Here is a 16,537-nt window from a genome sequence, read left to right as displayed (position 1 = left end):
CTTTACACTCAAGAAAAGGGCGATGTACTGACTGATACATGTACAGTTGGACTTATCTGTTGATCTTTGTAGCCATGCTTTAATTTCATTTGTTTTTACTTTGTTATAAACCCTGATTAATAATTATTTTTTGTTTTAAAACACAAATTTGTTTTATGGCATTGAGTACACTTGGTCACTTTCCCTTTAGCCACTTGGCCACATTGTAGCTGCCTGCCCGAAGTCACTTGGGACTTGTAGCCAGTTGCCAAAAGTCATTCAGCAGATTTCCTTAAGCCACTTAGCAACTCTCCCCTAGTCACTTGCCCCTATCTGCCTACCTAATAATCAGTAGAAAGTTTAATAGATGTTAAATTTGCATCGGGGATAAAGAATATATAAAGTAGAAAGTTTCTTCTAAATCATTGGCCAAGCTACACTGAAAACTTTCTGACCAGTCAGTATTTTCTTTGCTTGGGGAACATTCAAGCGAGTGATGTCAAGTGTGGACCGAAGAAATTGTGGAGAAGCGTAATGTGGCATAACAGTAAGCTGGAAATATATCGAGGATAATTTTTGTTTAAACATTTTAAAACAAGAAGTTCTAACAATTTTAAAATGGATTCGCTCTCTAATCGAAAGCCAATGAAGTTCCCTATAATAAGTGATGGGGTGATATGTTCTCTCAAGGGTGTGGAACCTATTAAACCCTTGTGTTGCGGGTTCACATAGCAAGCACCCTTATTTACTGGTTTCCACAGTTTTTCGAGCTACAGTATCCTTAGTTTTATTACCAGAATGTTTGATGATAATGTGGCAACCTTCTCCCTGCCCCCATAGTCTTGTGCCCTATGCCCCTCCCCCTCCCAGAGCTGCAGTCAATTTTACCATGGTAACCTATTCAGAGACTAACATACAATACATCATTTTGCACCGTACAATAATAGTTCAATGTCGACTGCAACCTTCGTGGCCTCAGACTGACATTCAGTTGTAATTTGGCTCGCAATTACTCCCTGGAAACAGATGTCATGGAACAAAACTCTAACTTAATTACAACCCATTAGGTGTGCTCATCAGCAAAGGCACTGCCATTACCTTAGCCATTGTGCGTTTAACAAAAAACTCATTATACATACAGACTGTTTCCACCACCTTGGCATAAATTATGTAGCGAATGCATATTTCTGCGAAAATACAATTAAGCATTTTGTAAGGCCAAGGTATCTCACATGAAATGTATTTTTAGAGTTGGGATTGCTTTTTGGGTAGACATATTCACTGACAAATTACATATTTTAGAATATTTTTGTCATAAAAAATCACAAAGACACTTAATCCCAATGTGTTTTTTAATTTAAGAGTCCATAGGATTTGCCTTGCGGATAGAAAAATTCACAGTATCATTTGTATTTTTATTTAATTTGAGAAAATATCCAACCCTGCACTGTAGCATGCAGACGTTAAGAGTAACTCGTCCTAACTCGAGATAAGACGAGTCCTAACTCTTTGTGAAATCAACGGCTGGACACAATTGGTAATAGCCAAAGTCCAGTCTCCTCACTTGGTGTATCTCAACATATGCATAACATGACAAACCTGTGAAAATTTGAGCTGAACCGGTCATCGAAGTTGCAAGATAATGAAAAAAAAATATACCCTTGTCACACGAAGTTGCATGCTTTCAGATGCTTGATTTCAAGACCTCAAATTCTAAATCATGAGGTCTTGAATTCAAAGTCGTGGAAAATTACTTCTCTCTCGAAAACTACGTCACTTTAGAGGGAGCCATTTCTCACAATTTGTTATACTATCAATAGCTCCCCGTAACCCGTTACCAAGTAAGGTTCTATGCTAATAATTATTTTGAGTAATTACCAATAGTGTTCACTGCCTTTAAACACAAACATGCCTTTTTTTAAACTCTTGTCAATTATTTGAAAATACCAAGTTTGAATGATTTGAGCACAATCTGAATTAACTGTTTTTTATTAGTACTGAAAAATAAAATATATTTGATATGTACAAGTTGTAAAAGAGTAAAAAAACAATTTCCATTCAACCCTCACCAAACCCCCTAAAAAGATGTAAATTTAGTAAATTTAAATAAATTGTAATAAATTTAAATTTCAACAGATAAATATAATATAGCAAAAGTCAGCAAAAAAAAATACAAATCAATAACAAAGGAGGAAGAAATAGAAACATTATGAAATTTCATAAAACAAAACAAAATTTAAACATACAAGTTTTAATAAATAAAACAAAAACCAGCCCAAAACATATGAAGAAATGCAAAACATTGTGAAACAAATAAGAACAGAATTGTGAATGAAAAAAAGATATTACAAAATACACCAATGTAAATAATGTTTCTTCAAGAAATGGGTACATATCTTACATTTAGTGACCAAGTTTCTAAGGCCTTTGCAGTGCACGAACTTGGCACACAAACACAACATTGTATGTAGGCCATTAAAGAGTCGACAGTGAGCGCTAAAACCTGAAGTTTAATAAGATTTTTTCGTTGAGAGATAGTTCCATTAATCTAGGTTGGGTCATGTGATGACATTTACAACAACCTTCAAATACAACGGATTACGTTTTGATCTTTTGACAGTCTGCTTGAGTTTTTTCTTTCTGCATTTTCATCTTGTCAACATGAGATGCGGTACAAATAAAACCACTTTTTTGTGACTGAGTTAAACAGGTTATGAAGTGAGGAGGTCAGATACTGTTTGTAAATGCGGACTCTGTCAAAGGAACTTGTCTATGTGTGAGAGTGGGGTTGTTGGTACCTCGCAGAGGCAATAATTGTGTCCGTGCTCCCTGGTCATTGCCTTGGTGCCTCTCAAAATGTTCAATGGGAAATTTATATTTCCCTCATAGAGGTGTCTGCTATTAATATGTTAACTGCCTTTCTTTTCCTTTGATTAACATTGAACTCATTGACTTTTTTTTCAACAAGACCATCTAGCTTGTCATTTCACTGGCCTGCAGCTTTTTCACTCCCCCATATTTCAACTTGTCGTGGTTGTCTGGTCCAGTAAACGTTTTAAAGACACTGGACACTATTGGTAATTGTCAAAGACCAGTCTTCTAACTTGGTGCATCTCAACATGCATAAAATAAAAAAAACTGTAAAAATTTGAGCAAAATTGGTCGACGAAGTTGTGAGATAACTATGAAAGAAAAAAAAAACCTTGTCACACGAAGTTGTGTTCTTTCAGATGCTTTATTTCGAGACCTCAAATTCTAAATCTGAGGTCTCGAAAAAAAATTCGTGGAAATTACTTCTTTTACCAAAACTATGTTACTTCCAGAGGTAGCCGTTTCTCGCAATGTTTTATACTATCGATACCAAGTAAGGTTTTATGCTAATAATTATTTTGAGTAAACACCAATAGTGTCCAACTACCTTTAAGCTAAAGCCTTGCAGTCTTGTGGATTTTTCTGTTAAGTTCAAGCCCTTATTGATGGAGATTCTACCTGCATAAACAGACAATTTAAGCTCAAAGCATAAAGGCCATTTGCATTCATAGTTTTGTTGTTTATAATGTATTATTGAATCCATTTAATGACCACTTGACAGATGTGCATGGAACGTTCCTTAATGTAAATGTGTTGAAAACATTCTAGAGCAGTGTGTATGGAATGACGAGCCAACCAATTGGCTGATGGGTTGCTTGTGAATGAGCAACATTAAAGATCAACTTTGACTATTTATCCTTGTTTTTGTTGGGTTAAGTTATTATTTGGTTACATGTGTGATTTTTTCCTCAGTGTAATTCTGTTGAAATTTGATCAGAAAACCTCCCCCTCGATGTTTTAACATCCCATTCCTCAATGTTTTAACAGGTTTTTTCCCCTGCTGATTGCTGATAGTGGCTCCCTAAATGCTTCCAAATACCTATAAAAATAGAAATAAAACGTAAAACCAGATCGTTGATTAAAGTTTAATCATTGATCGTTGATGCACATCTTTATTGCTGTGCATTTTCCACTAAAATGTCGGTTGGATCATGTCCAGTAAAGGGTGATGTCATAGTGCTTAGGGGGCTTGCCATTATGTGTGAAAGTCAAGCAATTTTGCACAGCATGACACTGACCAAAATGCATTTGTTTTACCTTTTTTTTTTTTTTTTTTGTGATGAGTTTTACTCTTAAATTAGTGCACACTTGTTTACCTGTCTTTAAAATCAGAACAAATGTTTGTTAATTCCGTTCAACTTAATCTTAACGGGAAAAATCTTGGTAAGTTTTTGTAGGAGTAGGCGTACATGACCATTTAAAATGTTACTTTCATTGTTCTCTCTCTATTTCTTGTAGAGATTTTTGGGCAAGGCGATTATGGCTACAACACATTCAGGTAAATATGCTGCAAGTATTTCTAATATTTTTTACAGATTAAAATTATTTGGCGCTAAACTTAATATACATGAGTGATGTTCACCTATTGGGTCTATATGCTTTTCTGAGCTATGGTAATTTTTGTTCTCCCTACATCTGTGTAATGTAATTGATGAAGGACATGTTTTTAAAAAGGATGGTATATGGTTTTTGACTCACTCTTAAAATGAATGGCCAAAAATACTTTGGGTTTAGAAGCCTACAGCAGGTTTCGACAGTATGAAGCATTTTATGAATCATTTCACTTCCAAATAATGTGGTGGTTATGTAAAAGATAGTTATCAGAACCAGCCCAACTTGTTTAAAGATAGTCATTACATGGTCTTACTGCAAACCTTTCCATGTTATAAAATTTCATCATCTTAAATTCCATCTATAGTGCCTCAGATTTCATAAAGGAAGTGTTTAAAATGGCTGATTCACAAACAATTGTAAAAGAAAAAGAAACAAAAACTGTAAGGCATTGTTGATTATTAATCAATGGTTTCAATAGATTGACTATTTATAGAGATAATCTTCCAGGTCTTACTCTTTAGAAATAAATTCATTGATGGTTATTGCAGATATCAAATAACATTATTTAATGATCGCCTAATATTTGAAAAGCTTTGCCTGAAAAAAATCATCCGGTGTCGACGATCCTACAAATTCCAAAGTTCAGATCCCTATTGTTATCTCCCAACTCAGAATCCCAGCCATTGTCTACAATCGACGGACCTTTTTGGCCTTTTGCGAGGCGCGGAAGACTTCATTTCGGGATTGGGGGAGCATGGATCTGGTTCTGCGGAGGGGCATCTTGAAAGATGGGGAGGTGCTGTGGGGAGACATACAAGTTATAGCGTCACTGTCGGATTACAGGTACGATAAATAATTATGTGGTATTGATACAGCGACGCCACACCCAACTTCTTTAAGCTAGTGCTAAAGAAAATAGGATGTAAAATGCTGCTGAACATTGAAGTGTGAGATACCTGCCCTAGAATGGGAGAGACAGGTTTTTATCCCGAAGGTTTTAATTTCTCAGGATTGTCCCATTTTCAGGATTTAAGGAGGTGTAGGTTCTGAAATAAGTGGGTGAGGGCAGGTCTCGCAAGCCATTTCTAGGGCTTTTCTCATTAATTTGGCAAATCTCTTTCCTGCTCAATATAAAATGTACAAATCAGACCTCCAATAAAAATAAATGTCCAAACACTGTCTTCAAAATTAACACTTGTATAAACCTGGACGGGAGGGTGTAACCTTGTTACTTTCAGTCAGAAAGTGAACCGGACAACAAATGTTTTCCACAGTTATGTTATATTTTCTATACAACTTACCAGTACAGCTTGATAAAGTCAAAGGAACCCTTGAAAAAAAGCAAAAGAAAAATTGTATCAAGAGGAGTTGATTACACATGATACTAAAAAAGAGATTACCCAGGCCTGATACCTCACAGGGAATGGAGGCAATTGCCTCCCTGCCCCGACTACTTGCCTTGGTGCCTTTTGAAATTTTCCAGTTGAAATGTAGATTTCCCTCATTGATATGCCTTTTTTGATGGAAAAAGTGCCTTGCCCTTATAAAATGAAGTACTCGTGTATCAGGCTTAACTTTAATCAAACTCTTTTACATTCATTTTTTCAAGAAACTCCTCATATTTTGTCTTTTCCAACAAGTGAATCCTAATTAATTTCACCCAACTGTCTTGAGCGCTGAACAACATTGGTTGCTTTTGGCGCTATATAAATTCACTCTGATTGATTGATTGGTTGACATTGATTTCAATTTTTTCAACCATTTTAGAACAATGAACCCTGTTCCCATCATCAATAAACGAAACAGTACAATACTCCTCATCTTTACCGCCTTCCCACAAGAGCTCTCTGAAGCCGACCTGATCAAGGGTGAAGGGTACCAACAGAAGATCCTGGTGACCAAATCGAGAGATAACGGGCTGACATGGAGTGAGCCGCGGGATGTCACAGAGACAACGTTAGGAATGATGGATCCACGTCCACATATTTATGCATCAGGTGAGTCTAGCTTGGGTTTGGGTTAAATTGAATCTTGGTGGGTTTTCCTCGCATGTAACATTTGCTTGTGATCTAGCAGCATTTTTCTCTACATTAATTTTTGTCTTCATCATTCTTTATGTAATCGGCAAAGGTTATCTTCAACAATTAGAATCATCACTTTGTTTGTAAAGAATGCATTCACAATTCGTGTTTAAAACTTATTTTGTAACCTTGAGCCCAAAGTACAACTAGATGTAACTATGGAGGGCAATACTGACTGAAGTTCCTTTGTATGTGATGCTTGATGCAGAAACACAACCACGTTAACTACGCAGTCAAGTACACACAGCAGCAACCATTAACGCAACCCCCACCCTATCTTACCTCAGAGTTTAGAAGTTTGAAGCTGAAACCAGCTCGGAGCATATTATGCAAACTTTATGTAAATCATCACCATTATGCGCTTAGAGGCTTTTGCATTAGGCACTTTACAAATGTATTCATTGTTGTTATTATTATTATGTGTGGCAGTAGGATCTGGGTTTCATTACCTGCGACATAACAACCCTCATTGAATAACATTTCATTTCAAATGAAAAGCTGGCGTTGAGATCATTGACGAAGTTCACTGGTGCGTCATGCGTTTCACAAGGAAGTACAACCAAGTTGACTTGTCAGTCAGGTACATGTACATTAAATCCCTCTTACATTCCTACAAGCTGTTTGCTCATGCTATTTCATCCATCCTTCTCCTCATCCAACTTCTTATCAAACAACTTCAAGGAATCAGATTCAATACAATGGATGGAAGGATGTCTATGTATGTGTTGCTGGTGTGTGTTTGGTGTTCACTTGATGCAGGCGGACTCCTGATGGTTGTCACTGCTCAACCAACAGTGTCTCCGGTGATCTTAACACCAGAGGCTGATCGTAAGGAGGGCGGGCAGGTTGATATAAGGTGTTCTGCTATGAACCTCCAGTCGGATCAGATTGTCTCATGGAGCGCAACAAACCCAGACCGTATCTTGAGATTGGGGGATGTAACTGTAACCACGGAGTCACGATTCATGTTTAGTACACAGTCAGATGCAACAACTGGGAGGACAGTTCAAAACTTTGCCATCATCAATGTGCAGAGGGAAGATTCCAATTGGTATGTCTGCACAGTCAATGAACCCACAACAGAGGGAGCGTACATTATTATAGCCTCATCCAGTGTTACACTCTTAGTGTTATACTTCCCCAATGCATCCTTCCCTATATGCTCTCCAGCTGGACCCATAACAGTAGAGGATGGAACAGTGTTGAATATGAGATGTACATCTGAGAGCGGTCATAGAGCAGTCAAAGCAACAGTCACTCATTCATTTTATACTGCTAGATACACTTCATGGACATCACATGTTCTAGATGACACCGATACACTCATCAGGACATCTAGTTTGACAGCAGACGTAGCTGATAATTGTATTGCATTCACATGCATAATTTCATCAGTCAATTTCCCCAATATGGAACGATCTTGTACCATTGGACCAATTGCAGTGAGGACACCAGTGGTGGTTCCTACTTGTTCATCAGATCCCACAACATCAACATCTGGGTCAACTGGGTCCGATCAATTCATAAATCATACTAATCAAGGAGAAACTGAATTCCAAACCACTGACTTGCAAACATTGCTTCCAACGACTGATTCACTTTCATCTTCAACTCCATTGGTTTTAGCTTTTGTGTTTGTATTGGTTATTGCCCTTGCAATAATCCTACTCCTCATCCTATGCATTATAAGAAAGAACCGTCTGATCAAAAGTCTTAATGCAGAGAAAGAAACCAAAAACCCCAAAGCTGATTCCTACATGGAGCTGCAACCGACGGAGGACAAGAATCGCGTCTACATGGAACCTACTACATCTACAACTACCACACAAGATACCTACTACCAACCAGTTGAAGTAGAGACAGATAGCCCAGAGTATGACTACGCTCGGCCAGAGGGCAGCACCAACACCAGCTATGAAGTAGTCAAACAGCCACAGAGTTTAGCTGAGAGACCATACCAAAATATTGACAATTAAGCAATTATATCATTAATTTTGCGCAGTTTTTAAACTAGAGGAAAGTTATTCTGTAGTTAAACTTAGTTTAAGGTGTTCCGTAAAGACCTTTTAAGTAATTCAATTGATTCCCAGGTTGGTTTGTCACCTGTTTCTGTCAGACTTCAACAACTTTTTTCAAAGTTTGGTAAACGCTTGCTCTTCCACCCAACAGAAATAATAACCCTAGAAATACTGACAAACTTTGCTTAATCAAGTGTAGAACCAACAGGTATAAAAACAACCTGATTCCATCTCTAACCACACGTCTCAACAGACTTTGACTTTTTTACTACATGTACTTGGTTTTTTTAATGGAGTTTCCTTTAATTGTATAATTGTTTATAATCATTGTGAATATATTTTTCTGTCTTTTAAACACAATTCAGCTCTTTGGCTGCAAAGTGTTTGAATTCTTTAACAAGGCCCAATTTCATAGAGCTGCTTAAGCACAAAATTTTGCTTAAGCAAAACATTCATTGCTTAGTAAAATCAGATAACCGGCCAAGACTCCACTCAATTGTTATGCTGAGTAAACAAAAGCTAAATACTAGTCATAAGCAATGTATATGGCATGAAATTTTGGCCAGTAAATTGTAAAATAAGCGAGCTATTTTCGTGCTTAAGCAAATTTTTTGCTTAAGCAGCTCTATGAAATTGGCCCCAGACCAATAATAATAATAACAAATTATTGACCAAACTGAAACTGCTTTATGACAAAACAAAGTAAATTGAATAGAGGATTAAAAGTCTGCATAGTTCCTCCTCAACGATGTTTATGATTTAGTGCCTGCTAGTACCGCGCTGTAAAAACCTTGCAAGATAATAAAGCTACAAAGTTTAAGTCTAGACATCTAGCACAATGTATAGCTATGAGAATTACTCGTTTGTAAAACATCAATAATGACTTCTAGAGAGATTTGGCATCATCACAGCTTAATCAAACTGCATTTTGCAGTTAAATCAAACATACACTAAGGTAAATTTGTGACTAGTCTTTATTTGTCAATGAGATAATTAAAGATATTGCATAAACTAATAACTTGAAGACTTGAGCTATTTGTCAGAGTCGAAGATGGAGTGATGTTGTTAAGTGAAGATTTATATGGATCTGAATTGCTTAAAAAGTGTGTATATTTCTCTGTTTAAGGAACATGGAGGTCTGATTTTTTACCCCTTATAATTCCACAAGCTTATCAGAACTTCCAGGTTTTCCCTCTGGTTAACACTATTGATTTTACAAACATTTTCCATTCAATTTAGAAGAGTAATATGGATGGGAATTCCAGACAAAGTGTGTCTTTCTTTTTAGGAACATGAGCCTTGATTTTTCATTCCTCAAAATGTCAAATGCTCAGAGATTTAGGGAGCTTCGCCCTCTGGACCCCACTGGGGCTATGGCCCTGGTCCCATAGATATGTTACAGAAATGTTCCTCTACTGGAGAAGAGATAATGTATCATTAAACAACTGGAACAAAATGAACTTCTTTATGCTTTTAGCATTTGGATCCGCAAACATTTATTTCCTGATGTGCTTTTGATAGACAGTCTGCAAACGACACATATCCATTAAATTGATTTCCATATTTGAGACCCAGTTTCCTTCTTGCAAATTCTAATGCTGGTGTAAGGGGGATGCAGAGGTGTAGGGCCAATTTCATACAAACCTCGCTTAGAAAAACAGGTTACCAGCCAACATTTCATAAAGTTTACCTTGTTGGGATTGGTGTCCTACAGCTTTGTTTGCTGAGCAAAGAAATTAGTTAAGCAGTATTTTCTGCTATTAAACAACTTTATCAAATTGGGCCCTTGTTGATATCCATTCGACCTGACAGGACAGCAGTGCAAAATACAACTACTGGACGATATGGTCGGACTGGACGGGAATTACCTTGGACCCCATTGCTTAATGACAGGTAGTGCTGGGCGAATAGTGAAATTTTGTTATTCGGATACCGCTGGCCAACTATCCGAAATTAACCGGATATTCGAATAGTTTTTTTCGCCGCTAGAGGGCGTTATAAAAAAAATTAAAAAAAAAATATTTAAAAAATATTTTTTTTTGTCGCTAGAGGGCGCTGTTCGTTTGTGAATGAGATCTTCTGGGCGGATTGATATTAGTTTTAGACAGTGTCACTCGGTTCATTCATAAAAATGACCGGATCTAATTTAAAGATGGCGATTTGCTTTTTCTTTTGATCGTGGATGACTCTACGTGAAGGAAAACTTTTGTAATCTTTGAACAAATTACGTCAGAATTGTCATTGTTTTGACTCTTCACGGAGGTGAGCATAGTTAAATACTTAACTTATGCTGTTTTATGCTGTCTTAATAGAAGTTTCATTAGGATTCAGACAAAACATTCATGTCAGTTGTCGCCCGACGTCCGCGGATATTCGGATATTAAAGAATATCCGGTTACTTGGTCGTAATTACAGAACTATCCGGTTTATAAATAGCTATTCGCGCCCTATGCGGATATCCGGTTAAGAAAAAAAAGGCATTCGCGGTTCAGATAGGAAAACCTATTCGCCATTAACCGGATATTCGAATAATTCGCCCAGGCCTAATGACAGGAGATAGTGTCCAGTCGGACTTGATCAAAATTTAAATGTATGCAGTGATCATATATTAAACCATACACTGTACACTCCAGGCTTTTTTATGCACATCTAGAAAATATAGGAGGTCTCTTTTATAACCACGATTTAAATTAATTATTAAATTCTTTATGTATTTTCCTGTTGACAAAAGGTTAACCTCAAGGACTGTTGTCATCACTTTTTTTGCATTGAGTACATTCCCCATTTTTTTTTTAACTTGTTAGCTTATGTCCCTTCAAGCGTTGAGTACAATGAGATTAAATGATGGAGTTGCAATTATGACTAAAGCTCCTCTGCGTATGTGATGCTTGAAGCATGTGCACAACACAACCACGTTAACTACGCAGTCAAGTACATACAGCAGCAACCATTAACGCAACCCTCTTTACCTCAGAGTTCAGAAGTTTGAAGGTGAAACCAGCCCAGAGCATATTAATGCAAACTCTATGTAAATCATCACCACTATGCGCTTAGAGGCTTTTGCATTAGGCACTTTACAAATGTATTCATTGTTGTTATTATTATTATGTGTGGCAGTAGGATTTGGGTTTCGTTACCTGCAACATTACGACCCTCATTGAATAACATTTCATTCAAATGAAAAACCCGCATAAAACATTGATGAAGTTCACTGGTGCGTCATGCGTTTCACAAGGAAGTAAAACCAAGTTGACTTGTCAGCCAGGTACATTTACATTAAATCCCTCTATACATTCCTACAAGCTGTGTGCTCATGCTATTTCATCCATGATTATCCTCATCCAACTTCTTATCAAACAACTTCAAGGAATCAGATTCAATACAATGGATGGAAGGATGTCTATGTATGTGTTGCTGGTGTGTGTTTGGTGTTCACTTGATGCAGGGGGACTCCTGATGGCTGTCACTGCTGAAACACCAGACGTGTCTCCGGTGATCTTAACAGCAGAGGCTGATCGTAAGGAGGGCGGGCGGGTTGATATGAGGTGTACCGCTACAAACCTGCAGTCGAAACACATTGTCTCATGGAGCGCAACAAACCCAGACCGTATCTTGAGATTGGGGGATGTAACTGTAACCACGGAGTCACGATTCATGTTCAGTACACAGACAGATAGGATAACTGGGAGGACTGTTCAAGACTTTACCATCATCAATGTGCAGAGGGAAGATTCCAATCGGTATGTCTGCAAAGTCAATGACCCCACACCAGATGGAGCGTACAACCTTGTAACCTCATCCAGTGTAACACTCTTAGTGTTATACTTCCCCAATGCATCCTTCCCTATATGCTCTCCAGCTGGACCCATTACAGTAAACGAAGGGACAGTTTTGAGTATGAGTTGTGCATCTGAGAGCGGTCATCGGGCAGTCATAGCAGCAGTCACTCATTCATTTTATACTTCTAGATACACTCCATGGACAGCACATGTTCTAGATGACACCGATACACTCATCAGGACATCTAGTTTGACAGCAGACGTAGCTGATAATTGTATTGCTTTCAAATGCACCATCAAATTAGTAAATTTCCCCGATATTGAACGATCTTGTACCATTGGACCAATTACAGTGGTAGTTCCTATGTGTACATCAGACCCCACAACATCAACATCCTGGTCATCTCAATCTGATCAATTCATAAATCATACTAATCAAGATGAAACTGAATTCCCAATCACTGACACTCAAACATTTCTTCCAACGACTGATTCACTTTCACCTTCAACTCCATGGATTCTAGCTTTTGTGTTTGTATTGGTTATTGCCATTGCCTTATTCCTACTCCTCATCGTCTGCATTATAAGAAAGAACCGTCTGATCAAAAGTCTTAATGCAGAGAAAGAAACCAAAGTCACCAAAGCTGATCCCTACATGGAGCTGCAACCAACGGAGGACAAGAACAAAGTCTACATGGAACCTACTACATCTACAACTACCACACAAGATACCTACTACCAACCAGTTGAAGTAGAGACGGACAGCCCAGAGTATGACTACGCTCGGCCAGAGGGCAGCACCAACACCAGCTATGAAGTAGTCAAACAGCCACAGAGTTCAGCTGAGAGACCATATCAGAATATTAACAATAAAACTAAGCAATTATATCTGTAATTTTACCCAGTTTTGTAGTTCTAGTGGAAAGTTATTCTGTAGTGATACTTTAAAGTAATTTAATTGATTCCCAGGTTGGTTTGTCACCTGTTTCTGTCAGACTTCAACAACTTTTTTCTAAGTTTGGTAAACACTTGCTCCCACCTAACAAAAATAATGATCTTAGAAATACTGACAAACTTTGCTGAGTATACAGTGCTAACACACATCGGTGTATGGGTAAAAACCAAAATTAATATTCTTTATCCCCGATGCAAATTTAACATCTATTATATCGTTGCGGTACCCGCTGCCAAAACATAGGATTCGAACTGCCTCTAGCTGCCGGGCAACCTCGGTAGTCTAGTTGGTAAGACACTGCTCTAGAATTGCAAGGGTCGTGGGTTCGAATCCCACCCGAGTAACATGCCTGTGATATGTTTTCACAGGACTCGGGAAATTACTGAGTATACAGTGCTAACACACATCGGTGTATGGGTAAAAACCAAAATTAATATTCTTTATCCCCGATGCAAATTTAACATCTATTAAAACTTTGCTCAATCAAGTGTAGAACCAACAGGTATAAAAACAACCTGATTCCATCTCTAACCACACTTCTCAACAGTTGAGTTTTTACTACATGACAGTGTTATTTTTAATGGAGCTGGAATACAAGCATTTTGTCCCCCCTTTAATCTTTTTTTTTTCCTTTTTGTATAAATGTACATATTCATGATGAATTTATTTTTCTGTCTTTTAAACACAATTCAGCTCTTGGGCTGCAATGTTTGAATTAAAAAAATCACCCAATAATAATAATACAAAATTATTGACCAAACTGAAACTGCTTTATGACAAAACAAAGTAAATTGAATAGAGGATTAAAAGTCTGCATAGTTCAACTCCTCAACGATGTTTATGATTTAGTGTCTGCTAATACTGCGCTGTAAACAACCTGCAAGATTATAAAGCTACAAAGTTTAAGTCTAGACATCTAGCACAATGTATAGCTATGAGAATTCCTCGTTTGTAAAACATCAATAATGACTTCTAGAGAGATTTGGCATCATGGCTGCTTTTAAATCTAATTGTATTTTGCAGTTAAATCAAATGTACACTAAGGTAAATTTGTGACTAGTCTTTGTCATTGAGATGATTAAAGATATTGCATAAACTAATACCTTGAAGACTTGAGCTGTTTGTCAGAGTTGAAGATGGAGTGAATGTAGGTAAGTGAAGATTTATATATAAATACAACAAATTTATTTCATACTGGCTCAGGGTAATGATACATTTTGATGATTACAGGTAACTATAAGTTAACAATAAATTGGATTATAGAAATTTAGTACACAGCAGATGAAAATGGAGCCAGCGTGGGAGGAAAAAAGTAAAGCAGATAAGAACTACTTTTGTACTTTTCCCTTTAGATTTGACAACCATGGGGATATGGATCTGAATCGCTTAAAAAGTGTGTATAATTTTCTGTTTAAGGACTATGGAGGCCTGGTTTTTCACCCCTCAAACGCCAGAAGCTTACCAGAGCTGCCGGGGTCTTCCCCCTGGTTACCACCTGGTTTTCCGCAATTTTTTTGCCGGCAAAGAACTTAGTTAAGCAGTATTTTCTGCTTTTAAACAGCTTTATAAAATTGGGCCCTGGTTGATATCCATTTGACCTGACAGGACTGCAGTGCAAAATACAACTATTAGATGATATGGTCGGGTTGGACGGGCATTGCCTCGGACCCCATTGCTTAATGTACAGGAGATAGTGTCCAGTCAGCCTTGATAAACATTTAAATGTATGCAGTGATCATATATTAAACCATACACTGTACACTCCAGGCTTTTTCATGCACATCTAGAAAATAGAAGAAGTTTCTAATATCATCACGATTTAAATTAACTATTAAATTCTTTATGTATTTTCCTGTTGGCAAAAGGTTAACCTCAAGGACTGTTGTCATCACTTTGTTTGCATTAAGTACATTCACAATTTGTGTTTTTTAACTTGTTAGCTTATGTCCCTTTAAGCCTTGAGTACAATGAGATTAAATGATGGAGTTGCAATTATGACTGAAGCTCCTCTGCGTATGTTTACGTTTCATTTACGTTTTATACGTTTACATTTACGTTGGTTTACTCAGCAGAATCCACAAGATTTGATGCTTGAAGCATGCACAAACACAACCAAGTTAAATTTGCAGTCAAGTAAATACAGCAAACATCCTACAATAACTCAAACCTTGCTTTACCTCAGAGTTCAGAAGTTTGAAGGTGAAACCAGCCCAGAGCATATTAATGCAAACTCTATGTAAATCATCACCACTATGCGCTTAGAGGCTTTTGCATTAGGCACTTTACAAATGTATTCATTATTGTTATTATTATTATGTGTGGCAGTAGGATCTGGGTTTTGTTACCTGCGACATTACGACCTTCATTGAATAACATTTCATTTCAAATGAAAAGCTGGCGTTGAGATCATTGACGAAGTTCACTGGTGCGTCATGCGTTTCACAAGGAAGTACAACCAAGTTGACTTGTCAGTCAGGTACATGTACATTAAATCCCTCTTACATTCATACAAGCTGTTTTCTCATGCTATTTCATCCATCCTTATTCTTATCCAACTTCTTCTCAAACAACTTCAAGGAGTCAGATTCAATACAATGAATGGAAGGATGTCTACATGTATGTATGTGTTGCTGGTGTGTGTTTGGTGTTCACTTGATGCAGGCGGACTCCTGATGGTTGTCACTGCTCAACCAACAGTGTCTGCTGATATCTTAACAGCAGAGGCTGATCGTAAGGAGGGCGGGCAGGTTGATATGAGATGTACCGCTATGAACCTCCAGTCGGATCACATTGTCTCATGGAGCACTGGAAACCCATACAGGGTCCTGAGAATTGGAGATGTAACTGTTACCAGAGAGACACGATTCATGTTTAGTACACAGACAGATGCGATAACTGGGAGGACTGTTCAAGACTTTACCATCCTCAATGTGCAGAGGGAAGATTCCAATTGGTATGTCTGCACAGTCAATGACCCCACAACAGACGGAGCGTACAACCAAATAACCTCATCCAGTGTTACACTTTCAGTGTTATACTTCCCCAATGCATCCTTCCCTATATGCTCTCCAACTGAATTCCCAATCACTGACACTCAAACATTTCTTCCAACGACTGATTCACTTTCACCTTCAACTCCATGGATTCTAGCTTTTGTGTTTGTATTGGTTATTGCCATTGCAATAATACTGCTCCTCATCGTCTGCATTATAAGAAAGAACCGTCTGATCAAAAGTCTTAATGCAGAGAAAGAAACCAAAGTCACCAAAGCTGATCCCTACATGGAGCTGCAACCAACGG

The 16,537-nt window shown here is 37.7% G+C and overlaps 3 protein-coding genes across 3 annotated transcripts in view; all 3 read left to right on the top strand.

Moving 5' to 3' along the window:
• Nucleotides 1-16,537, top strand: part of LOC139939939 (sialidase-3-like) — a 50,117-nt gene that overhangs the window by 3,202 nt on the left and 30,378 nt on the right. Inside the window, exons 2-4 of the mRNA XM_071936107.1 lie at nucleotides 4,309-4,348; nucleotides 5,077-5,247; nucleotides 6,172-6,401. Coding sequence (XP_071792208.1) covers nucleotides 4,309-4,348; nucleotides 5,077-5,247; nucleotides 6,172-6,401 — 441 coding nt within the window. The remainder of the gene's footprint in view (nucleotides 1-4,308; nucleotides 4,349-5,076; nucleotides 5,248-6,171; nucleotides 6,402-16,537) is intronic.
• On the top strand, nucleotides 6,921-10,055 carry LOC139939722 (uncharacterized). The gene has a single exon (XM_071935813.1). The coding sequence runs from the start codon at nucleotides 7,022-7,024 to the stop codon at nucleotides 8,459-8,461; it is 1,440 nt and encodes a 479-aa protein (XP_071791914.1). The 5' UTR covers nucleotides 6,921-7,021; the 3' UTR covers nucleotides 8,462-10,055.
• Nucleotides 11,799-14,671, top strand: LOC139939723 (uncharacterized). The gene has a single exon (XM_071935814.1). The coding sequence runs from the start codon at nucleotides 11,831-11,833 to the stop codon at nucleotides 13,175-13,177; it is 1,347 nt and encodes a 448-aa protein (XP_071791915.1). The 5' UTR covers nucleotides 11,799-11,830; the 3' UTR covers nucleotides 13,178-14,671.

Source organism: Asterias amurensis, chromosome 7, assembly GCF_032118995.1.
Source record: "Asterias amurensis chromosome 7, ASM3211899v1".
NCBI classification, from domain to species: domain Eukaryota; kingdom Metazoa; phylum Echinodermata; class Asteroidea; order Forcipulatida; family Asteriidae; genus Asterias; species Asterias amurensis.
The sequence above is the reverse complement of the archived record's forward strand: the minus strand, read 5'-3'. Positions and strand labels throughout refer to the sequence as shown.

Coding starts and splice junctions, on each gene's coding strand:
- LOC139939722 (XM_071935813.1), top strand. CDS start 7,022: ATGCGTTTCACAAGGAAGTACAACCAAGTTGACTTGTCAGTCAGGTAC.
- LOC139939723 (XM_071935814.1), top strand. CDS start 11,831: ATGATTATCCTCATCCAACTTCTTATCAAACAACTTCAAGGAATCAGA.